Genomic DNA, 26762 nt, shown 5'->3' with positions numbered 1-26762 from the left:
TATCAGTTAGATTTTCAAGGATTGGTTTGACGATGGGTGTACGGTTTAGTCTGCTGTTAAAGGTTGATGCAGAAACAGATTTTTTACGTACCTCCATGTTGTTCCAAACCAGGATGACAATTTTTAACGGAGCCCAGAAGACATTTAGCAGAATGTTCACACTGCATATTTCCAATGAAATACAATAAAATGCACTGAAATTCTTAGGAAAGCTATATAATAGGTCCGTTTAAGGAAAAGACAGAAATAGAAGATAATATTCAATGAAAATCTGGCTGTTTGTCGCTCATTTGCATATTTAAATATCGCCTCAGTCCTTCCGAAACCCCCAAAGACCAAATTCACTATTTTCCAGGAAATGGAAAAACACTTTTTAAACGTTAAATACTGTTTTGTCAAAGTTGACAAGATCTTTTAATACTTTTTATTCGTTAGTGTAATAAAGTTCGTAAGAAGGGAAGGAAGAAGGCGGGAACCGGCGAACATTCAATAATAAAACTTTAATTAAATAAACAATAACGTAACTGACCGACAGCCACCTCACGGTAGACTGCCGGCCATAAAACATACACACACTAAACATATGTCCGGGCCCGGTCCTCTCTCGTCAACAGTCCTGCCGAACATCCATTTAAGCTCCCAATCTCCTCCGTGATAAGATGCGGGACCGGTGCGCGCACAGCTGCTTCCACTTATCACTCACGCCACCGGCCCCGCGTCACGGCTCTCGTCCCGCCTTCCTCACCACATACCCCCATCACCCCTTACAGGCCGGGGGGCACCACCGAGACTGTACCTACTCCCCCCCCGGGGAGCCAGTCTCGGAGTCCGCGGCGCCTGGGGGTATGCACAGGCGAGACGAAAGAACGGAGACGGGAGCCCCCGGAGCGACAGGGACGAGAGAGGGGAGAGAGGAAAAGAAAAAAAAATTGTCCGGTTCCCTGACACGCTGTCGCTCGGTCCTCAGCCCAGCCGAGAGGCTCTTCATCGCGGTGCTATGCGGTGGTGCTGGACGTCGGGGGGAAGGTCTGCTCCTCCTCCGCCCCCTGGCGGTTGGCGGTGGCTTCTTTGGCTGAGGGCAGCCGGAAGGAAGTTTTCCGTTCCCTGCTCCTCCCCTTTCCTTGGTGGACGGCAGCAGGCTCCGGCCAACGGCAAACGGCCCGAACTCCTCCGCTCCCTCTTCTACGGCCGCCACCCCACCTAGGCCCAGGAGTACGGCAGCGAGGTCTTCGTGCCCTGGCGGCCGGCGATGGCTCCAACGGCAACCACCCCACCTCGACCCAGGCGCACGCCGCGAGTTCTCCGTCCCAGCCGATTCCTCTTGCTACAGCACCACCGCCTCGGGCAACCGCTGGCGGACGTCCCTTGTCCGCGTTGCCCGAACTCCTCAGCACCGCGATCACCCTCGGCAGCGAGGGCTCTTTGACAGCATGTCCCTCCTTCCTCCCGGGTTTCGGCACCAGTGTAATAAAGTTCGTAGAAGGGAAGGAAGAAGGCGGGAACCGGCGAACATTCAATAATAAAACTTTAATTAAATAAACAATAACGTAACTGACCGACAGCCACCTCACGGTAGACTGCCGGCCATAAAACATACACACACTAAACATATGTCCGGGCCCGGTCCTCTCTCGTCAACAGTCCTGCCGAACATCCATTTAAGCTCCCAATCTCCTCCGTGATAAGATGCGGGACCGGTGCGCGCACAGCTGCTTCCACTTATCACTCACGCCACCGGCCCCGCGTCACGGCTCTCGTCCCGCCTTCCTCACCACAGTTAGGTATTTGCAAAATCCAGGTGACAAATAATTCATGCCAAAAAATTTAAATGAAATATGGAGATACAAGGTTTCAAAAGGACACCAGCAATATGGTATGATGCTGACACATCTAAAGTGTCGTTTTTTTAAAGTTGGATTTGAAGTTTTTAGTCACAGAGTTCACAATAAAATGCAAACAACTTGATGTAGCCTACTTTAGATATCGTAGCATGTGTTTCAAAACATTACTTTTTTTATTGAGGAATTTACCTTTGCGGTTTTGACAAATGTGCAACTTCATGCATGTGTATTTTACATCTGGAGAAGAAAAAGGGAAGTTTTTCAAGTTTTCTTTCATAAAATGTTGCTATACCATTGAAAAACAGCTATACCATTTGAAAACACACAATATTTGTGAAATGGGCTTTTGTCCCTTTTTGATGGAAGGTTAAAAACGCCCCTTTTCGTGTTCTGCAGAGGCCTGTACTTCATTTAGACATCTCGGGCCGGTGTGTCACGGGTGTCCTTTATCACGGGACTAACAGCGTGTCAACACTTGTTTTGTCCCCACACCCCCCTTCATTCTCTTCCATTCCTCTGACTGCAAAGTACAGCATAAAATGACTATGACCTGTCCCATCCGCAGATTCACATTTGTTTTGTTTGTTCGCTTTCTGACTCAAAACAGACTCGTTTAATAAAAGAAATACGTATTCAGTATGTTGAGCCAATAAAAGTCTAAACATCCTGTACTTGAGCGACTGGTGTTGGTTAAAAAGAATATTGGTGTTCAACTCAACAGATTTGTTCATTTAAAAAGATTCTTTAAATATCAAATTTCTGGTCACCTAAAATATTTATTTAAAACAGATTTGTTCACAACCAAAACAGCATTAATTACTGTAATTTTCAGGTATTTAGGTTCCCGTACGGTTATGAAATGCACAGATGATTCATTTGCTCCTCATTCGTGTGTGAAACTGCTTCATCTGATCCATTCTGTAGCTCATGTCCTAGATTTCTCGATCAGTCCTGCTGATCCTGGAGAAACCTGAGACATGTGAACTCAAAAGAAACGAAAGATCAGCAGAAATGGTATAAAAAGTGATTTTCAAGTGTTTAATAAGTATTTGTGCTTTTCAGGAGATTTTCGACTGCCGGGTACTGCACTTGAGCGAAGACGTCAATGTCTGGGTTTGGCTTGTGTAATTTGCCTAGGGACACCGAGAGAAGTCACTTAAAAGAATAGTTCAAGCGAAAAGTATATTTTAACATTTTCTCATTAGTTTTCTTTTTTTCTGGAACACCCAGGGAGATGTTATGCAGCATATCTTAAGTCGGCCGCTCTTTTTCAGAGAAAGTTTAACAAAAAAAGTAGATGGACGTGAAATTCACAACAACAGTTCCTAAAACTCTTGCATACTATATTTTTAAACAGTGTTAGAGAAGCAAGTTGAATGCGGCGTTGAAACTTAATCTCAACACAGATTCCTCTTTGTGAATAATTAATCCAAATCCTTTGACTTGAAACCCACCGTTCCTAAAGTATTAACTATGCAAGGAAAGGTGAACGAGACTCTTATTATAGAATATACTCAGGCTGAGCAGATTTGATAGATTATTCATGTATTTGATCAATTTTTTCCAATATTGCATAGATAGTGAGATAGTGTTTCTCATGTTTTTAACAATGCCCATTTGTGATGTATCGCAGTGTATTGTATCGTGGATAAAATCATGCGATACGCAATATTTCCGACACGCAGTCCTGTCCTTTAAAGTTTTCTGGTTGCGTTCAAATAACGGATGTTGAGGGAACAGACTTTTCAATCCTTAATAGACAGGACCTTTATGAATGAAGCGTGTATAGTTCTGTGAATAAGATGAAAAATGTATAGCTTTAATGCGTTGTTTTTGATAACAGCGACTGGCGTAAATACTCAAGTAGCTACTTTGATTTGACAAAAGTTCAATGTCAGATACGTTGTTACAGTTTATTCCGCCATTGTAAGAATGGGGAGCCACAAGTTATATAAAGGTATTTCATTTTACAGATACAAAAGCAAGAACTAACCATTAAAAACATTTCCGATACCCATGATAGTGCATGTGTGTGTGTAGCTACAGCTGTATAAGTGGAGATAGAGGTTTTTATTCTCTGTCTAACATTGCAGTGAAACCATCATAAGTGACTATAGTCTATGGTGTTATGTTCTTAAGAAGAATTTAAAGTGATAGTTCTCCCAAAAATATCATTTACTCATCTTCTTGTCGTTTCAATCCTTTATGACTTTCTTTTCTAACGCAGAACACAAAAGAAGATTGTCCAGTGCTGTTTGGTTACCAACTTTCTTCAAAACATCTTTTTGTTTGCGGAAGAAAGTCATGCAGGTTTGACATGAGGATGAGTAAATGATGACAGAATTTTTTTCATTTTTGATTGAACTGATCCTTTAAAATAAACTTGATTCTATTATAACTAGCGAGGACGTCGGTGCTGAAATGACTAGTTTAGATCTGCTTAATGTCTTTAAAAATGAAACCAGACTTGATGATTTTTATTGGTTCACACAAAATTGGAAACAATTTAAGTTGATCTTGTTGAATCCTACAGGGTTTTCGGGATTAACATGTTACGTTACCGGTCCACCAGGAAATAACGACAAACTATGATTGGTTGCTTTAAGTGTTACGTTACTATTCTCATTGTACGAATTCCTATGAAATCTCATCTCATAAGATAGCTAGGATAGTCATGTTAGTCTGGTTAAATTAAGTTCACATACACTATCATTTTCATGTTTGTGCTTTCCGCATAACATTTTGTGGGGACCGTAACTGCTGTAGCTTAGGTGCGTCTCCAAAACACATTTCTCGATTCTCTTTGATCTTCTCAGATGTAATACTGCCTTACAAATCAACCTCGATTTAATGAATCCGTTTTTTATTGTGCTAACTAGGTTACAGTGCTGTTGTGCCGTTATTTTAATAGTAAGTCAGAAAGAAAGAAAGTGTTTACATGCATGTGCTGACACTTTGTCAGATGAACACAGTGTCCTGTGGGCGTTTCCACGTCCTCTAGAGAACATAATGATGTTGATACTTAATATAAAAAGCTTTTTTTCTTCCTGTCACTTGCAGCCGTTCCCCCTTTCGTTTTTCTTCTGTGTGGGAGGGATGCCGAGCGTACAGCCGTGTTAAGAAACTTGTGTTGTGGCGGTTCTTTGAGAGCTGTATTTCTCTCCAAACTGGCTTAAATTAAAAGGGAACTAGAAGAGGCGACATTGGGAAACAAACAATTTATTGTGTTTTTTGTTAGACTGCCTCCAAACAGCGATCTTGCGTTGCGAAAATTTTGGGTAAATTTGTTGATACAATGCAAGGCTCTTTCATCCTCTATCCTATAGCTCAATAGAAAAAAGACCTTCAATATACTGTAAGTCACTTCGGATAAAAGTCTGCCCAATGCATACATTTGTATGTACACGAACACCCGATGAATGTCTTGCAACACCTTTTTGTTGTCATTCAAGAACTCATTCTTTTTTTAAAGATGCTCAGTAAGATTCACAACAGTTGACCAATGAGATAGTTCTGAGTCGAGAATGTATTTTTTGTTAGCTTAAATTTTTTCAAATTCATATTCCTGTAGTGATCTCAAAACATGCTCAAAAAAGAATTCTGAGCCATAAACCAAACCGAAGTCCTTGTAGGGAAGTCATACTACTCGGCAGACATGTTTGCAATGCCTCCAGAGAGCTATTTCAGTAATAGTAAGACCACCGTCCTTTCTGCTTGAATGGGAAAAGGCAGTAACTGTCCCTGTCGGTTTCTTTTGCTTGTTATCAGAAATAATCGACAGGCACTATATTGTTTGCGAATGCATACCGAAGGGTCAAGGGCAGTCCAGGAATGCGCACATGTTGTCACTTTGAAACCGTCTATATAGACCCACCCCAGAGAATCATCAATCCCCATTGGAGTAACAATTGGCTCTTTTTAAAGAAGGCTGGACTTCCTCTATAGAGCGGCCATTTTGAGGCGCTTGCCAACCCATGAATGTGCGCAGTAGCTGAAGCGACCTAAATAATAGGGTTTTTAGTGCAATTTTCTATGCTACAGTTGATGTCAGGTTTAATCTTTGATTTGGAAAAGGCGATTTAAAGTGATAGTTCACCCCAAAATGAAAATTCTGTCATCATTTATTCATCCTCTTGTCATTTAAAAACCTTTATGACTTTCTTTCTTCCGCAGAACACAAAAGAAGATATTGTGAAGAAAGTCGGGAACAGAACTGGAACCCATTCACTTCTATTGTATGGACACAAATCCAATGCAAGTGAAAGGGGTCCAGTTAACAACATTTGAGGGAAATCTCTTTTTCTATTGAGGAAGCGAATACGGTATTTACTTGCCAACCCAAAACAATAAATACGGTTTAATGGTACACGTGAGATAACATGCCTATAAAAATGGCTTTTGTGAAATTCACTTGTGTGCTTTCAAGCTGTTATAAATGCCCTTAAAGACGTTCTTTTTAACCCAGACAGGCTTTCAAGCCTAACAAATAACCTTGCTTTGAAACGTCCAACCAACAGCCGTGAGGTCAACCCTTCCTCCCCATCCCAGTTTAAACAAGGTATTTAGCTAATTAAAAAAGACCCTCATGATGAAGATGAAAGCTGGGGAGAGAGAGCTATAGAGAGAGCATGCCGAACAGAGGGAGGGTGGTAAAAAAAAGATCAACTCGCTCCATGTTGCGCGAGAGGAAAACTGGCATATATTTCTATTTATTACCCCCCTTTCCTTCACATCTCTCGGCTCACTGCAAAAGAGCGCGTTCTGCAAACACAAGCAGTCGTAGACACTCGCTTACGGAAGGTTCAGCGCGTCTGATGTGACACGGCGAGGTGGGAACGTAGGACATTAGTTCTCGAAGGATGGACAGGGTCACCCGCGTGCTGAACATCGTGAGGCAGATGTCCCCCAGGAAAAGGGAGCGAGCGGCACACTGGGAGGCGGAGAGTCCGGAGACCTGCGAAGAGAGTCTGTGCTCTCTCAGCCTGTGCATCAGCGGTAAGACCACCCCCGGCAAAACTTTCTCTCCACGCTCCCTCGCCTCCTCTCCCTCCACCCCCTCTAATCCCTTTTTCATTACGGCTTTGTGGGTTCAATAATAACTTTGACCCGTGGTGGTCTGTGGCTTACACGGAGGGGTAAAACTAAAGCTTTTCTTTCTGCCGTGTCAGTTATTATCTTCAGAGGGGAAAGGGACTGAATTAACGTTGACACTTGTGAATTTATTGCAGGGGATGTTTCTCTTTCCGAACGTTGTTTCTACTTAATTGATTTTCCATTTGCGGTTTTAATATTTGATGGAATGGATTTTTCCGGTGAGGTGCGTTTTTAATTCTCGCCGTTATTTATTATGTCAACTGGGCACTTTTTTTAAACGTGGTTTTGTTTTCAGTCTTCGAAGATCAGTGATGCTTTACAAATATTGTTTGAGCGCTCGGTCGGTTTATGACAGCATTAAGTAATGACTCTATTAACACAGGACCCAGCGGTCATTTACCAGCACATTATTATTAGATAAGACTTATGTTTCTCTCACTTTAAAGTTTAGTTTCTATCTGTGCCGATAGGCAGTAGAATGAGATATGACTTAAAAAAGTGGTTGTATGTATATTCACACATATTTGGCTTATATGTTTATCGGAAAACTAACTTACAGAGCATTCGAGTTATAGTTTTTATGTGATCCTTGAAAATCAAAGCTCTGAACTGGTGTCGCTAGCACAGTTCTCTAGATGAGAGATTGTTTTAGTTGTTTAGTTGCTGATGACTAAATATTTACAGATTTTAATTGACTGCTGATATTACATAATGCTCAAACACAGTCATAAAATTGTTGTTGAATGCAATACACATGGGGCATTTCCTTAGCTTGCAGGCCGAGCTTGTGGAAAATGGACTACCCTATCTGTCATACTTTACTGGAGCTGTACAGCAAAGTTGCACCGATCTCATTCAGGCTTCTGAATCAGCTCTTTACACAATGTCAGGTACCTGAATGTACACAATGTACGGCAACATTCCTTTTAAACTGCAATCTATACATTTTTTTGGAACATGCATAAAACATCGGTCCTCAAAACTGTCCGCTAAGCATAATGCCAAGCTTTTTGTAGCAATTTATAATTTGAGCTTCTGGTCCAGTTTCATCCCAAATTTGACTTGGAACGCATAGATGGGGGGACCCAAGACCAAATATTTTAGAGACTAAAATCTGGGCTTAGCAACCACTCAGAACACCCTAGCAACCAGAGAGCAGGGCAATAGAAGACCAACGCAGTGTTCACATTACCAACGACTTTGTCGTTGCATGTTGCTAGGGGTTGCAGATTGTGTTGCTAGTGGACTTTCCCAATACTGGTTTCCGTCACTGCAGGATCTCAGAGGGGATCAACTGACCACTTATCTTCTCTCCTATTGGCTGTCGTTCACAAAAGTCACTCTACATTTGCATAAAGTTAAATGTTTCTCAACTTCCTTGCGTCACTGGGCACGCCCCATCTGATCACCAATGGTCGCTCGTGACCGCACATAGCAACACACATATCATCTGCATGGGCAAGCATCACTCACAATTGTATTCAATAATATTTCAGTTCTAGTCATTACAAATGCGCCAGCCTCAACTATATCCATGACAGTCAATACGTCTCAGTCACATCTTAAATATTTCATCTCTCAATCTCTCCAAGTAGATTACATCGATTTACATCTGATATATTATTTAAAACTAGGTAGGATGTATTCGCAGATGTATTAGCAAGAGGCCAGTCTCTCTTTAATGAAGCTTCTTGCGTTTGTACTCAAGAGGGGTCGCCCTGCATTCTTATGACACTCCGTAATTACCAGCAACACTGTATAATTAGGCATCACTGTAGTACTCTTGATGAAACACAATGTCCTGAAATAGCTAAATTACACTGAAGCGACAGGATCGGTCATCAAACACATTTCAACCTAAGTTCAGGTTCCATTTGATGCTATTATCTCGGGATCTCCATGCCACCAAACTGACAGTCATCGTTTGGTTCCTACTTTGGCACAACACAAGCATACCAGTCAGAGGCGATTTAAATAAACTGTGTTAAAATAGATTGTCTTCCAGCAAAGCGAGGTCTATATATGGTAGCCGGAGTCAGTCGGTTTCTTGTAACTTGGATGGAGTCAGCATGACATGAAAGAACAGAAAGAACGATCCGCTTAGCAGGACACTAAACATACCCCATCTATCCAGTCTTCAGCACACTTCGAGTGCACCTGGGAACTGTTCCTTTAACCTCACAGAAACACAAGTCTCTAAAGCAGAAAGACCTCAGCTCAGGTTTACGGCTTTGGGGGGGACGCGACATAATTTCTGACACGCGCTCTCGGTCCGCTGGTGGAAGTGTGCTTACCTGTGTATGTGCGTGCACACACAGAGACTTTTCTTGTGATCTGGCGCTATATCGAAAATAAAATGATCTTGACCTTGGTAGGGGAAACACTGCACCTGCTGTGTTTTTTTCCAGTAATTTTGATTTTGGTATATGCTAGAAACATGTCACTGAAGTTAATGAAATTGACTCACAAATGGGGAGAACGGGACTCGATGTCACTAGTGAGTAATTCTGAAGAAGATTTCTGTATTGGCATGTGCATTCTTGACTTCAAAAATACTTGGGTTTCAAAATGTGCATGAATAATGTACCTATACGTCACCTTTGGCCATTAGCAATAACTGTTAATGCTTTATTGTTGATAACCAATATATACTGTATTTTTCTGAGCCTGCAACTTCTTTTATTTTAAAACAAGGTAACATTTAGTTCAACATAACACTAAAAGTGACAATTTACCGGCCGATACTTATATGGCCAATAATACTGTATATCCTGTACGAAACCCTACTTTTAAGGCGGAGGGCTGCTGACATCAGCTTTAGAATTTTCTACTATTTTTAAATGTTAAATTTTGCATGAATTATTATAACCCCATATAAGAAATGATAGTCTGCATAATATATTACCTGTGTTTCTTTTATCTTCTCTCTCTCTGTGTGTGTGTGAGTGTGTGGGTCGGTGTGCGTGTCAGTGCGTGTATGTTATTTGATATATTGCTTATAGTTAACGTATATAGTGTAGCTGCTATTAACTATTTTACGAAGTCGGTAAGGATACAGTACAATTTTAGAATTTTTTTCACTAAAAACACGGTTTTGTACATTCAATATACAGGCGGTGTGCCTTTGAATCCTTTTCCCGTACATTTCTTTTGTTCTTCAGGTCAACAGTTTTGTGAATTCAAGCAGTGAGGAAAACAATATGAGCCCAGAGTCTCTCGGGACACTGAAGACCGCTATGACACCAACCCTTGAAGTTCTCACATTGAGAACTGTTAAGTCTGTTGCACTCCGGTCTAGTTCTCTGAAAGTTGATGGGCATAACTGTGTTTTTTATATCACAAGTCACAAAAACTTACAATTGTAATAAACCCTGCGACGGATGCTGAATGTTTTATGAATGCAAGGCAACAGAGAAAACAACAGCTATCTGCTGCAGATTCCTTCTGTCGCCTGCTGTTTCTCATCCTTTCAGATATGTCATCTTATTTATCTAACGGTGAACGTTCACTTTCTGCTTTAAAAAATAAAGAAGTATAGAGAAGGAACCAGCAGGTTCCTGATGCATCATAGGATGGGCGAAGGCGTCTGACAGATTGTGGGACGAAAGCCGAACGAATTTGATTTCATTGCAAATATGAAATGATGAATGCTGGCTGGAAATTGGAACCAGAGAAAATAAGTAATCCTCTTTTACATGGCTCTGCACTAAAATTGATTTGTGTCACAGGTGAGAAGGGTTTGATCAGATTTAGGGTGAGGTAAGATCTTTCACTTTGAAATTCATCCCCGTGGAGCACTCTGAATAGATTTGTGGTCAAGTCAGTCAGAAGTTGCTCTTTTTTTAGCTGTAAAGACTAGGGAAAGTTCAACCAAAATTCTTTCATCTTTTATTCTCGTCATGTCATTTTATTTATTTTACGGAACACAAAAGAAGATATTTTAAAGAATGTTCAAAAGCAAGCAACATTGACCCTCATTGACGTCTATTGGTATTCTCAGAAGTCATATAAAGGTTTTGAATGAAATGAGGGTGAATAAGTGATGACATATACTGTGTTTTAACTTTTTGGTGTTTTTCATATTTTCCCTTGTAAAGCTGCTTTGGAACAATGCAAATTGTGAAAAGCGCTTTATAAATAAAATTGAATTGAATGACAGAATTGTTGTTTTGTGAAGCATGGTATGAAGACACATCTTGAGAATTTTGCTTGCTCACGGTTCTCTAAGCTCAAAAAGCTCAAAACGTGTCCAGAAACGGTGAATAAATATGGCAGCCATGTGTCATCTGGTACCAGCCGCGAACATGGCTTCATTTGCAAGCACTTGACTTAATTCTATCCTAACCAGTCATAGCCAGCTTGTGTGAAGCGAAATTAGGTCAGAGCGCATCATCTCTTCTCTCCTGCTTTGATTCGCTCATTTCAACAGTTGTTTTCTAGATGTGTGGCCTCGAGGTCTGCATTTCACACATTTTCAGTGAATGGATCAGCGACTAGATGTAATCTACAAAAGTACGGTGATGAAATGCTTACCGTATTTCATTAAGTTCAGCTTGAATATTTATGGTCTGCAGAATTCTTCACGCCCCTGGCACTCTTCACATTGCTTGGCCATGAAATGGAAACTTTTTTTGGAAGCTGTACGGTGATTTGTCCGGGGCAAAGTTTAGTGGACAAGATTGGTGCCGCGGCTCTAACCGTGTCGACCTTAGAATCAGGGTCATCCCTAAATGCTCAAACTTTATGTAAGGAGAGGTTTCTATTTGAAATGTTTAAAATATGTATTTTTTATAAACTCATACCACCACATGAGACTCTGGTTTATACTCTAATACAGTAAATGGTGTTTTATTTTACATACAGTGGTATGGGAGCGGACATTTTGAAATAATTTGAGCAACATAAAACCAAATTGTTTGCTTTTATTGGACAATATCACTCATTTGTCAAGGATTTGTGTTAAATGTAACAGTTGAAATGTAGCAGAGGATTTTCAGGTCCAAACATGCATAGCTTGAGCAATTACGAGTGTATTTTTTCAATTAGGTGTTATTTTATGTTTTTAGACAAAGAAGACTTGTTTAAAGGGATAGATCACCCAAAAATTTTAATTCTGTCATGAATTACTCACTCTCTAGTTGTTCCAAACCTGAATAAATTTCTTTGTTTGGTTAAACGCAGAGAAAGATATTTGGACGAATGCTGTTTTCGGACCCCATTGACTACCACATTCGAAATAATTTGTGTCACAGAACTGTTTGTTGTACTACATTCTTCGAAATATCTTCTTTGTGTTCAACAGAACAAACAAAAGGAATTGTTCCTACTATTGTAGTCAATGGGGTTCAAGATCTGTCTGTATAAGCATCTTCTAAATATCTTTCTCTGTGTTCAACAGAACAAAGACATTTATGCAGATTTGGAAAAACTCGAAGTTGACTAATTTTATGTTTGGGTGAACTATCCCTATGTTAACTTATCTTGGAGATTTAGAAGAGTTAGTTATATTTAAGTTTCGTGGTTAGTGTTGTGCTTAACTTTAATGTCTTGGAAAAAAAGAATGAATATTTTGCTCACACTAACTAAATATGATCATTTTAATCAATATCTGAAAGTTTTCCATATAAAAATCAGTGTTGTTTAACAAACATAAATTTGCCACCTTTTTCAAATGCATAAAACACATTTTTTTTAAATATCGCAACCAGAGACACAGCTGCATTGCTTCAGCCAATAGCGTGAAACTAGGGATGGGACTAATCTTTGGTGAAAGAGCTAAATGGTTGCAAACTCTCTTGTTTCTCCAATGAAAAACTGGGAAATGTTTGGGAAACCTGCTTGAGCTTAAACATGAGAAATGGCTTTTGTGTCCTCTTAAGTTAATATTGTTAATGCTGTTGGTCACGGTACTTAGTTCAGCCATTTCATATGATGATGTACGTGAGTAACTATAGTATGAGGCAAAATGTTTAATTTTAGGAAATTTGGACGCACATTATTGAATCTCACTAAAAACAAAATGTCAGTTCTTATTTCGCCTTGATTTTCCTCACTTTGTACATTAGTGGTTTAAATAATTTCAAAGGAAAACATAAGACTTGTTATGAGAACTCTTTTTGGTTAAAAATTGGCACATTTGCTGAACTTCAAAGTTTGTCGGTTTATCACAGGACAGTCACGTCTCTACACTCACAGCTCGTTCCCTGAGCGATAACTGCGAGTCGCAGGAGGTGCGAGACGGTGTTGGCAGGATTTCTGGATCCTGCTAAAATAAAATCCCCCTGTCATCTCTTCATGAAGGGGCACAAATATTCAAACACAATCACACAGTATTGCATATAAGGGCGATGCGAAAAATCTCAAAATCACATGAAGTGGCTTGTTGCGTATCTGTTTAGCTTAATTACTTCTTTTAGGGTGTGAAAGGTTGAAGGGTGTTTCGATTGACTCATCAGTGTGCGTTTTATTCTGAGAGCGACTGCATGACCTTGTTCGTCCTAGGCACTTCCGCTGTAATATAATAGATAAGAGCTTTAAATCTAGAGATCACCCCCTTTATATCCGACAGTAACATCTCTGAAGGGATATTATAAGTTTGATTAAAGCAGAACTGGAGCGGACCCTCTCCAAGTCTGCGGTTATTATATGTTGCCTGCGAAATGTACAGATACAAAAAGATTGATGTCATTGATATCGTTGTGGCTTTAATATCGTAAATGACGGTTTTATTTCTGTCTTTGTTTAGATTAATGGTGTTTTTAGGGGTGTCGCAATATACAGGTATTGACAACAACAGTGATAGGGTTATCATGATATAAAAATAATTGGCCAAAAAGTAATAATAATAAAAAACTTGACTGATTGTATCATATATTAACACAATAGATACATCGCGATAAAATGATAATTGTGAAATTAGTGAAAATCTAATATTGTGGTAGTTTTCATCGAAAAATGTATATTGTGTTTTATAAATTCTTTACGATTTTTTTCTTGGTTGGGTGATGTTTGTGCCCCACATTAGCTGGGCCATTATAGGACTGGCAGTGTTGCTTTGTGTTTCAATTTGAGATGAATTTGTTCCAATTCCCTTTCAGTGTTTCCCTACAGCATGGGTCTCAAACTCGGTTCCTGGAGGGCCACAGCTCTGCACAGTTTAGCTCCAACCAGCTCTAAACCACACCTGCTTGGAAGTTTCTTGTAATCCTGAAGATGTTGATTAGCTGAATCAGGTGTGTTTGATTAGGGTTGGAGCTAAACTGTGCAGAGCTGTGGCCCTCCAGGAACTGAGTTTGAGACCCATGCCCTACAGGAAGTTTTGTCCAGTTCCCACTGATGAAAAGGCTCACAGCATGATGTTAACGCCACCGTACGCTGCAGGCACGTTCACTGTTTTTTTGAGGTTTGTGTGGGCAGCGCTGGAGTTGTGCTGCACTTTGAATTTTGGCTAAGAAAGCTCAGTCCTGTGCTTCCTTCCTGTGAGGAGCCCTCGATAAAGCTCTACAGATGCAGATTTTTTACTTTCTCACTTTTTAGTTTTCTCACAGTGATTGTTGACCTCGGTGCATGGTGTGTTCATATTTCCACACCTGTCCTAATTTCTGACCGGACTCGCTGGTCTAAAACAAGCTGTAACGTCTGGCTGTGATTGGATGGATATTATTGTGTCAAAAAGTCTGAGAACCCTACTCTAAAATGCATCTGAACACTTTCTTTATGCTTCTTCAACTAGTTGTGTCAACATTTTGTAATCTCCGGGATGCTTTTATAAGACGTTTTGATATCAATATTGTTCAAAGCTTTCATGCTTCACGCTGAAGTCTGCTTTGACAGCCGTGTGCCTCAAACATCTTCATTCTTACAATGAAAATCAACAATATTGCTGCTGTTTTGGACATACATTCTGCTCAAATTCTTTGAATTCTCTGCGGTCTACCTTTCAGCCTTCACTTTCAATAAAGTGCCAGCAATCAAATTTCCATTTGCTTTTTTGCAGTCCCAGAATCCTGCGAGACATTTTTATGGAGTTGAATAGCCAGAAGGGATAAAAAAACCCAATGATTCATCCCAATAAGAGCCATTCAGCACTTACTTATCTTTGACGTCGATGTTTGACATTTGTCAGCAAAGGTTTTAATGGTTAGTAATGTGTCGTCAGAGTGGGGGTGGTTAAGACTTTGCTTGTTCTTCTCATCTCTTCTCCCATCCTATTGTTTGTTTAATCTTCTAGAGTCATCGTATGTAATTGTGAATGACGGTAGTTCAGAGCGTATCAATAATTCTCAGATTTCCAGAGGGCTGATGGTAAGCTGGAGAGAAGCAACAGATTTGCGTTGAATTGCTCTTGCGTGGTGTTGCGTCAGAGCTCGAGGTCTGATCAGAGCTCAGGGAGCATCGCTTGTAGGAGGAAGAAGAAATGGGATCACATAAGCAGGCTGCGTGTTAAGTGATGAGATAGATAGAGCTTGTGCTACCAAATGACGAACTTATGTAAAATCCCCAGCAGACCCAGGTTTTCCATTTGTCTTGTGATTCAGAAACGTAGTCTTGAGCGACCTTTTGCCAGGCACGTACTGATGTGGAATTCACAGTTGATCACCACTCGACAGTCTTTGTAGCGTATCATGATCCTGTCCTTCCTGTCAGTAGTCTCCTGGTTCTGCGGACAGTGTTGTGGCAGTACCACGTCATTGTGTTTGTTATGTTATGTGAGGAGACACTTGCCCTTTGTTTTGACATTGTACCCTGTGTCCTCCGGTCACGTCTTTAAGCCCCGCCCCCTTGTTCTCCGCTATTCTCATCCAATTAGTGTATTATTCCCCTCTCGAGTCCTGAGTCATTTCCCCTCATTAGTTTCCCCACTTAAGGCCCTCGTGTTATCTGTCCCATGCGTTGCAATTCTTATGTATTGTTCATTGTTTCACTGATGTCTTAGTTCCCACGGCTTGCCCTTGTTCCTGCCTTGCCTTGTTTTGGATGTATTCCCTGTGTGGTTTTAGGTTCTCGTTTTACCCCAGGTGGCACGTTTAATGTTTATTCTTGCTTTTGTTCAGGTTTGCCCCATCGTGGGTGTTTCTTTTAATAAAATACTTTTTGGCTGTCTGAACCTGGGTTCTAACCGGAGATTGGTGACAGATTGCAACGCCTGAACATGAACCCAGCAGGCAGACCTTCACCCTGACCACCAGCATTGGTCGTGGTCAACCTATGAGAGGATCCAGACGTGCAAGGGTCCGTTTCCTAAACGCCTAGTTCGTCGCGGGTCTCAAGGATCCTCCGCCTCCAGGGAAACAGATCATTCCAGGGACAGGTAGATGACCTCAGCCAGATCAGGAGGGAGGACTCCAGAGTCTCTTCAATCCTTTTATGTTCCATGGTGGCTGTTGCTACTCTGGGAGCTCTGCTCTGCCCACCCCTGTTCCCAGAGTTCCGACTCCGCCGTCAGCCGTGGGACTCCCCATCTGACTCCTCCAGCGTGGAGCTTGAAGTCTTGTACAGCTGCCGTTTCCCCAAGATTGTACACCTCCCTGCTCCAAGAGGAGAACCCTCCTCTTGGAGTCAACATTATTTATTTAGCGCTTCTTAAAATTTTAATTTTTACAAAGCAGTATTGACTGTAATGTTGTAATGAAGACGAGTCAAGTTGCTGCGTCCTTCTTTATTCAGCTCTATCATCTCAGCTTTGGTCAGGTCTGGATTTGAGAAGAACCTCAAGGTTATTTAGGGTGGGGTCCCAATGTGCGCTGCTTGTTTGAATCTGCATGAATGAAAGGGAGAGTTGACAAGTGAATAATGTGAACATTGTGGTAACAGTATGTATAGAGTGTGGTTTCTGATGGCCGATGCAATGGTGATATTTGAAATAATTTAATCACAACAAAATTTTCACAAAATCGGAATATCTAAACAGTGGTTCTCAACAGGGGGGCCTTACAAGGGGGTCCCAGCTGACTTCCAAGGGGGCTTCAAGATGACAACATTTTAAAATGAGACTAAATGAGAACTGAAGTACTAAAAACAAGAAATGTCTTAATATTTATCCATTTTAAAATGAATAAAGGTCTGAATAAAGGTTTTTGTGACTGGGTGGCGGACTTTCAAATGTTGTAGAATACAATGCGAGTCAAAAAAATGTGAGAACCCCTGACCTTATTTCACTTTTTTTTAAATAAATAAAATAAAATAATAATAATTAATTAACATTTTAATTTGTAGTTAAAACATCTGTGTATGTAATTGATAACTAATAAAGCTGAACATATGGATCAGACTTAGAGTGAATTCCACATATTTTTACCCGACAGCTCAAATTATAAATTATTTTTATACAGTAAGTTTACCGTTGCAAATCTGGAAAAGGAGACAGTCAACTTATTTTTATCAAAAATGTCAAAAATCTTGTTTTCTATTGTGACTTCCAAGAAATTTCAATCAAACTGCAGTTGGGTTGTTTTAAAAAATATATAGAAAGTCAAAGAAGTAAAAACACAGTAAAACACAATAAAAACCTGATAACACAAAGGAAGCGCAACTCCTTAAGAAAGCAGTTATCTGTTTTTGCAAACAAACTCTTCATTTTTACATGTATATGTATCTGTTATTTCTTCCTGATAGTGTTTTTCCCCATATCACTTCTCCGAACTAGTAATTCACAGTGACCGAACTGAAAATAAACTTCTACATTACCTAACTTCCCCCAAGACGAGCCTCAGCCAACCAGAGATCGATATCAGGGTGCCTTCCAGGGCATTCCTGACACCCGTCTCAGCTCTGCTGTGTCATTATCAAACAGACTTTCTCTATTAAATGTGACAGCCGATAGCCTCAGCAATGTGACAGAGTATTGCAGCACAGTGCTGAACCTACTGCTGTGCGCCGACTGCTGCGACGTGGCCCAAATGGACATCCTCATTACCAGAATGATGCAGCATCTAGTTTCAGAACTGTTTCAGTACATTAAACTACTGTTTTATGTTACTTTGTAAAACAAGATTACAAAATTTAAAAGATTTGCAAAATAGGTTAGATTTGCAATACAAAGAGGGAAATGGAAAGGAAGGAGTTATGGAGAGAAAGATGGATGCATCAGAGAAGCGTGCATGTTTTTTTATTAATGCTGTATTCATTCTCTGTTTGGCAACTGTATTAGATGGCACAGAATAGGATGCTATTCTTGAAACGGCCTAGTTTTTGGTCTGTTTTTTTTCTGGGGTGGGCGGCAAGCATGCATTTCAATCAGAGTTTACGAGTAAATCACACAGCAAGCCCAGAGATCAAAATAAAGCTGCATTTTCTTTGAGAAGACGAAGAAAAAGCCCAGATCTTTCCATTTTGAGGGGAATCGGTTCTGCTGCAGACTGTAGAAACTTGAATGCAGTGGTACCTAATAGAAAAGTTGAGAAGTATATTCTTTAAAAAAAAAGTTTTTTTCATGAAATTCATGTGAATCTTTCTATTGGGGATGCAAAGCTGTCAAGTATAATGAAAAAGCTCCAGCATGGGAAACCGGGAAATGAAACACGTTTTTTACCTGGCAAGCACAGCATTAGTGAACGAATATAAATGTGATGCAATACCTGACACAGTTCATGATGAAATATAATTTTTTTCTCTATGAAATAACTCGTCGCCAAGTTATTAAGTAATCATTTAAATAATTGGTAGGAGACTAGTGGGAGATACCACAAGGGCTTCATCTCAGAAACTATAATATTGTGACTGTATATACTATTATTATATATTCTTATAACATTCAGTATGTTGGATTGAAACCCTGTTTTGAATGAGAATATTTAGATTTTAGGACAATGCCATTTCTCCCTAAATGTCAAATCATGAGTCAAAAGGGGCAATTGCATACATGCTTTATATGTGAATATTGAATGTCATTTTATATTTATTGGTCGGCCAATGCATTTGCATGCATTTTGTTTGATTGTTTCAATGGGGTATATGCACAGGCGATGACGTACTTCCGCTTACATCTCAGTCAGCTAAGTCACTTCCGCTCTCATTGCGTAAGTATTAGTATTAGTAAGAAAACATTCGATTTCAGCGAACCGACAACACTTTGACTTTTTTGTTGTTGATGTATTGTTTGAATAATTTGACACAGGTCGTTGACCATAATCCTATGTGCATTTTGAAGCGACTGAGTGAATCGTTGTGTCATGACATGTTCGTTGTGACAGCTTATCTTATAAAATACTGTGGCAACATGCTATTAGGACATATTGTTACAAAAACAAATTGTGAGTTTCATTGAAACTATAGTGCGACTGATTTGTTTTACGATACATGTTTGGTCAAATCTAAAGTTATCTCATGTGGCAACAAACCGCTAAGGGCAGTATGTGTAATGAGAATTGCATTTCTCATATTCTGAGATAAAAAAGTTATGATCATCTCCATAGCTATTAAATGGATATGAAAATGCTACACTGTTAAAAAAAACTTCACAGCAGCCATTTTGGTTCTGTGAAACCCACTGAGTTTTCTCTGAAGTTCTGCGTGGGTTCAGTGATGCATTACCTGACACAATGACAACAAAAATAAGAAAATGTCACAGTTCCTCTTCTATGAAATACCTCTGTCAAGTAATTATTTTAGGATTTTACATGGTGCGTATTTAATCGAAGTTATTAATCTTGTTTTCAGTTCAGTTGTGCTGTTTGTCAAATCCTGCAGGGGATGAGGTAAAGAAAAAAAAACGTTTAATGAATCTATATGAATATATTTGTATTAGTATATTTAAAAAAGTAAAACCTTATAAAGTCAGCCACGCTTTTATAGCCAACATGAATTTAAGATTAATCTTCCAAAATGCGAGATTCAGGAATGGGTCACCCTGTATTTATTTCTTAAGGGTCAATGTTTTCGAAATTTAGATTTTTACATCATTTGAAAGTTGTTAGGATAGGACAATATTAAAAAAAATGGACTCCGGGGGTGCAAAAAATCGAAATACTGTTAATATCGCCTTTGAAGTTGTCCGAATGAAGACCTCAGAATAGCATATATATATTTATTTACAGTAGGAAATTTACTAAATATTATCATAGTACATGATCGTTACTGAATATCCTAATTATTTTTTACATTAAAGAAAAATTTATAATTTTGACCCATACAATATACTTTTGGCTATTACTAAAAATGTTGCCCTACGTGGTCCAGGGTTACATACCCAATGCGTATTTTTTTTTCACAAAAGTCAGTCGCCCTCTTATATTGTAAACATAGAACATCTGATGCTCATGTGTCACTTCTATAAATCTGGATAATATACAATTTTTATTGGTTTAATATTTAAGGTATTTTCATAATATACGGTATTTCATATTTTATTTAAACAAAGGTAACGCTGTTGCTCCCTTGCGGTTTATTATGGCAGCAGTATGCAAACAAGCACATTAAGTATGCACAACCTAAGTATGTACATGCAACGCACAAGCTGACCATTCTCATTTACGTTGAATGTGTTTCTGGCCTGAGGGTTTTTTATTGACCAGGGAAACATCATAAACCACGATTTTAACTCTCAGAAGCATTTAAATGGACCAGTGGAGATCCGGGATTCTTGATAATGTGGCATTTAGGAATTCTTAGCGTCTGTTGAGGTAATGGATGTGGCCTTTTTTGGCTGGCAACCATAATGAACGTCCATTTCAGATGGGCAAGGCTCATGTTAATGGATCGGCCACCTTCGTCTCATTTGGCGTCACTCTGTTAGAAGTAATGCGGTGTGACCATGCATTCTGATGAACTGAACTGTGCCTTTTCTGAATGAGGTTTGTTTTTAGTCATTGAATTCTCAAAAGAATTGTGGTACTTCAAAGCATTTGGATAAGCATAATGCATATCATTAAGCATGCACTGAGGATAATTTGGATCATATTAAATTATATCTACTGCTTTACCTTTTGATTCATCCTAACATCCCAACATGCAAACCAAAATTATATTGTATGTCACTTATACTGCAGCAATAAGAATGTACATCTTATGAGATGATACAAATTATTATTTTAAAGCTTTCTTGATAGTTATTGATTTCTGTTATGCATGCATATGAATTGCACGTGAATTTTGATATTCTACACTAAAATGCATATTATCTGAACTTGTAAGCTTGATGGAAGGCATTATCTGGTCGAATAGTGAGTTTCATTAATATTCAATAAGGTTTCAATATCAAAACCTATTTTATGTCATTATAAAATGCAGCGTGTACATATTATGGAATACAGTATGCGATTGCAAGACAAAAACATGGCAGTAAATAAATAATCATGTTACATGAAATCATGTAAATCAATTAAAATAACACAAACATGTTTATTTCTCCATATTGCCCATGCTTGCCTTGTTTATCACATTAAAATTGCCTTATGTGCGGTGTGTAATCTATGTAAATCCCTTAAATGCATTATCATGCCGCAGAATTTAATTGGGCCAAGTACAGAGCCCAGGGGACTGCCTGAAATCATGATTAAAAGTCCATCCATTTTAAGTATTATTTTCTAAACGTAATATGCAGGCAGAAATACTGCCATGCTTATGAAAAAGATTCTCTAGCTGTTTTGCTTTACAAGCTTTTTTTCTTCTTCCACCTACTGTACACAACGCGCAATGTAACAACTACACTTTTGTTTTGTACATGCAAAGTGATATTTCTTACTGTCCTATTCATCAGCGTTGTTCTTCTTTACTTATTAGGAGACTTGTGAAGTTGATATATTGTGTGGAGTATTGCGATCATCCCCTAACAAGCACTTTATTACAGAGCGCGATCAACTCCAAGCTGCCGTGATTAATTACACCGTCCTGCGAGCGGATTTTCCGATATGGGAAAAGAGAGGAGAGTAATTCTATTCCAATTCCCAAATGTTTTTCTAGCAATTTGTGTGCATGCTAGAGAAGGAAAAGGACAGAGGCAGAAAATGAGTGATCAAGAGTGTAAAAAAAGATGAAGGGCAAGTTTCAGAACGAGTCGCGGAAAGAAGAATAAAAGAAGCAAAACGGAGGAGAGATGTCGGAGAAGATGCAGAGTTATAAATATTGATCACAATTCTTGTTCCGATCCAAAGACATATGCTGAGGTGTTCTTTGGCAGGGCTTGTTTGTTCCCTGGGTTTTCCTTTCTCTCTCTCACTCGCTCTGTCATTCTGACAGAAGCCGCCTCGCCTCGTAGCGCCACAACTTTCCTCAGCCAGGTTGGGGATGTAGCACATTAGAGAGGTTGAGAAATAACAATTGCCGTTCCTTTCGTCTTCCTGCCGTTGTGCAGCGGCGGATTGCTCCTGAGAGTGCCATGTGACTACTTCTACAACGCTTTGGAGCTATTTTCCCCCTCTCCCTCTTTTTTTTCCTTCGCCGAAGAGGAAAGAGGCGGCTTGAGCAGGATATGTTTTCCGTTTCGCTCAAGTGCCGGCTGGGGGTCATCAGACGGAGAATCAAGGGTAATGTGTAATGCATCACTTTAACATTGGATTTTGGGATGGGGGTCTGAATCTTTCAACATGTGGGGAGGGGGCACTAGTTTTAGGATTAGCGTGGTGTGTGTAGGATCTTGTTTACTGATTTGTTGGGGATGGAAACTGATGTTAAAAAAGATCCGGCTTGTGTGAGGAGTTTTTGTTTATTGAAATAAATAAATAAATGGGGAAAGCCAATCAAGAAGCTCTTTGTTAACTTTCAGTGTTCTTTTGAAAACCGAGGATGGTTCATAGTTCAGGCACACTTGAAAGTGTCACTGCGGTTGTGAAACAAGTCTTCTAGTCTGTTTCCTATTTTTTAACCAATTGGTTATTTTTTATTTATTATGTTTTATTTCTGTGAATGATTTATGTTCTCAACGCCTAGAGTGTTTTCTCATTAACATTTAACAGGGAGTGATATTTATAGATATCAATTGAAAGGCCTTCACATTTAATACATGGGTAATTTATTCACCCTCATGTCATTGCAAACCTGTACAGGTATGTGTAAATTATTAAGTATTTTGAAGAATGTTGGTAACTAAACAACATCAAACCCCATTGACTTCCATTGTATGGCCACAAAACCACTGCGACATTTCTCAAAATATGTTCTTTTGTGTTTTACAGATATAAGAGTCATTTAGAGGTTTTGAACGACATGAGGGTGAATAAATGATGACAAAATGTATTTAAGGTGAACAATCCCTTTAGTTTTTGCAGTATTCCATTCAAAACACTTTTTGTGTGTAGCTTTATACAATCTGTCCAGTACTCCAAAACGCATAAACCGCACTGCGTTGGGGTCTTACATGTAACAGGCTCTGGTAGATATTAAGCACATAACCTTGACATTTCTGAGCCAACAGTTTGGAAGAGCTATTTTTTATGCGTACGGGATCTCTTGCCTTGAGCGAGTTTGCAAGAAATCAATGAAGCCTTGTAAAGCAAAGCCTACGAAAGTTCAAGACTTTAGATGCTATATCAACCGTCCATGGCGAGGTTTTGAGGAGGAGTAGATTAGTGTCTGTGAGCTGCTTCTTGGCTGAAGTTCAAGATATTATGTTCATGTACAGTATGAGGTGGGTGCAGGAGGTTTCTCTGGGGTTCCTATTTTCTCCTTGCGCCTTAAGCTTTCCATTTTTATTCCATTTGTAATTTGCATCATCTGAATGCATTTAGAGATCAATTTTTTTACCAAGATGTGAATATATCACATCCAATACATCCAGCCCAAACAATGCACTTCACCACACGTAACCAACCAATCACATAGAGGCAAATAGATTTGGACAGTTTAGAAATACGCTCTGTTGTGAGTGATGTCATCATGTTATTAACATTGTGACAGTAACAAATGTAGGGTAGGGAAAGTCTTTACAATGAGCAAATATCTACCTGTCTCCAGTGTCCAGGTGGAGGAATGATTGATGGAGGAAATTTCATGGATTGGTAATCACGAAGATTTGGGGTTCGGTCCTCATGAGATTGGCAATAGCAGAACCAATATTCCTTATTTTAGTCTTTATCTTTTTTATTTTTTTATTTGAAGACAAACCATTAGATTTATTAACTATACAGTAGAATATTACAAATTGTTTGTGACTAGATATGCTATTTTTCATCCAGACAAGATGAAGTTTAATCTGAAACGATTGATTAAGTGTGACAGTTTTATTGGATTTATGTATGGATAGGTGAACTCTGGACAAGCTTGAGAAGAATGCTTAACTAGACTGGCTATGCCAGAAACTTTGCTGAAAATCAACTTCTTGCTCAATTTAACTATGGAGCCAAGATGCTAACCAAATGCAGCAGGCTGTAACTTTAGAGTAATGTTTACATTTCTTTACTTTGTTATAGCCCGTTCACATTGTTTCAGATAGTTGTAGGATTAAGCGCTGGGTTAAATACCAGTCCTAGACTAAAGTAAATGTTGTTGTCTTAAATGAAAATATCTTGTAGTGACTGTTACACATTTTCTTGGAAAATCCAAAAATATTAAATTCAAGATAAAAACCAGTGTACATTTTTCTTGGCCAATCCAATAAATATATCTAACTTTACTAATATATGGATAGTTGACAAATAAACCGTACATGTGTCCGATGGTGTGACATTGCAAAACATAAATAATATATTATTTTACATAATTCATATTTATAATATAAAAAAGCATAAGAGAGATTTATTTTCATTGATAGTTTTTTCAAAATGTTTGCTGTCACACCATAGGACACATGTACGGCTTTATTTGTCAACTACCCATTTTATTTACCAACAAGTGATTGAAATGGACAAAGACATTTTATTTCATCATATTTACAGCTCACCTAATTAATATCCATGAACTGATTATGCCTAATATGATTATATAATGTTTCTATCCACTTAAAGGCACAATATGCAGAATTTCCAAATAAATGTTTTTGAGGTCGCAAAACAATAACAAAGGCAATGCTTGATGCCTCTGAAGGAGCGTGGAATGATGGGAGTTGTTAAACTTGTCGTTTTTACCTTCAAATCAGTTTTGCTGGGCTCACAAATCACGTCCTTGGGTGGCATAAAGTTTTATAGCAGTTGTGTTTTTATGTAAGCTGCTTGATAGAACGCTACAACTACTATTTCAAGTTTATTATGAAACTGTTTTAACATCAAACATAAAGTGAAATCTGATGATAACGTAGACATGGCACCATGAACAGGCATCCTTTTTCATGCAACGAGGGACGTTACACGGTTTAAAGTTGTGAATCTCTCTGCATTCAAACATTGTGAGAAACTTTTGGAATAACGTACATACATAAGTGAACAAAATATAACGCTGCTAGTGGTTTTTGGATTCTTTAAATGGAAAAATCCCACACATTGTGGCTTTAAGATCATTCCTATTGTAGACTTTTAAGTCACTGAAGTTTTGCCTTCATATTATATTTGCTATGAATACACTATGATGGTGCTCTCAAAGACACCCGGATAAAAAAAAGCATGATTGTCCTCTGCATCTCAAGGATCTGACCTCGCTGTCCCAATAATACGAGTATGGAGGAGGAAATTACTTTTATAGATGGAAAATGCAAGATTTGCTGGGCAACATTCTTAATCTTGGAATCCTGTAAAGCAGCTGTTTGAAGCGGTAATGAGAGAAAGATTAAAGCAAGGAGATGAAAGGTTCAGGTGACATTGTGTCGAGACGTTCATTTCTACGCGACCAGCGAGAGGCGCTGCTCTGTACATCCATTCACAGGTATTTACCAACCAAGAAACGTGCGTGTGCCGTTTTTCGAGAAAATCGAAAAGATACAAAGCACCGGCTAATGAATGTGAACAAAAGCTCTTCTTTTTCATCCGTGTCACAAGTAGCTGGTGTAGAGAAAATTGCCGGATAGAGGAGATTTATTGCTCTCTCACGTATGCATTATTTGACAACCTGCAAATGCTTTAGGGGCCTGGTTCCGCTCACTTTCATACAACACCAGCTCTTTCAGGTTTTCTTACTGAGGGAATATAGAAAGAGTTGCATTGTTTAAAGATGTTATTGTTTTTATTCATCACAGCGTAACGCGTTGGCTTTTGAAATCGACTTTTTGAAAGTTCCTGGATTAGAAAGTTGGAAAGCGAGTCCTCAATTTGCATCCCACACAACAGCAAGATGGTGTTTTAATTTATTTGCAAATGGGAGTCGTAAATATGTTTTCCTTTTGGCTGTAGCACTGCCCTTTTACGTGCTCATCAGAAGTAAATGATTTCCACAGAACATGTATTCAGCACTGAATAGTCGCTGTTTTTTATTGATATTGTTGTTGGCCCAGGGCGAGGCTTAAGAAGAAAAAGGGAAGGGCTTGTTTTGGTGAGACATCTTACAATTCCACCATATTACATACTGACAAATCATGTTTGATTTCAAAGATCATTTAGATGTAATATCAATGCAATTAATGTAATAGTGTCTCATGGTATCACACGTCAGCAATGAAAACTCGATCACAAAATCAACCTACTGTAACCATCCATTTAGGAAAACCACTTTACTGGATGCCTCACTTCCCTGATGACATCTGAATGGCTGGCAGGTCTTTTTTAAATCTCCTACAGGACTGGTCAATAGAATGGAGGGAGATCAATATGTCTGTCCAGCTCTGCCCGCAGAAAGTCGCAAATATTTTCTGATAATCAATGCCTTTAAAGTTGTTGGAACAAGGGGATCTCGTCTTACTTTTTTTTTGCGAGAGTACAGTTGGTGAATCTAAATGTACACAAGTTATTGTGATAATACAGAAATAAAAAGAAAATCTGTGGTAGGATGCAAATAGCTGGCAGCTCACGTCTTCACGAGGTTACCATTAAA

General features: G+C 39.1%; 1 protein-coding gene across 1 annotated transcript in view; it reads left to right on the top strand.

The window, feature by feature from the left end:
• Window positions 1-6700: 6700 nt before the first annotated feature.
• Window positions 6701-26762, top strand: part of grip2b (glutamate receptor interacting protein 2b) — a gene marked incomplete at its 5' end in the record, with an annotated part of 85160 nt that continues 65098 nt past the window's right edge. Inside the window, one exon of the mRNA XM_079470906.1 lies at window positions 6701-6836. Coding sequence (XP_079327032.1) covers window positions 6701-6836 — 136 coding nt within the window. The remainder of the gene's footprint in view (window positions 6837-26762) is intronic.

The sequence above is a fragment of the Barbatula barbatula genome, assembly GCF_947034865.1.
Source record: "Barbatula barbatula genome assembly, chromosome: 13".
NCBI lineage: Eukaryota > Metazoa > Chordata > Actinopteri > Cypriniformes > Nemacheilidae > Barbatula > Barbatula barbatula.
Note: the sequence above shows the minus strand (reverse complement) of the source record. Positions and strands in the feature narration are given on the sequence as shown.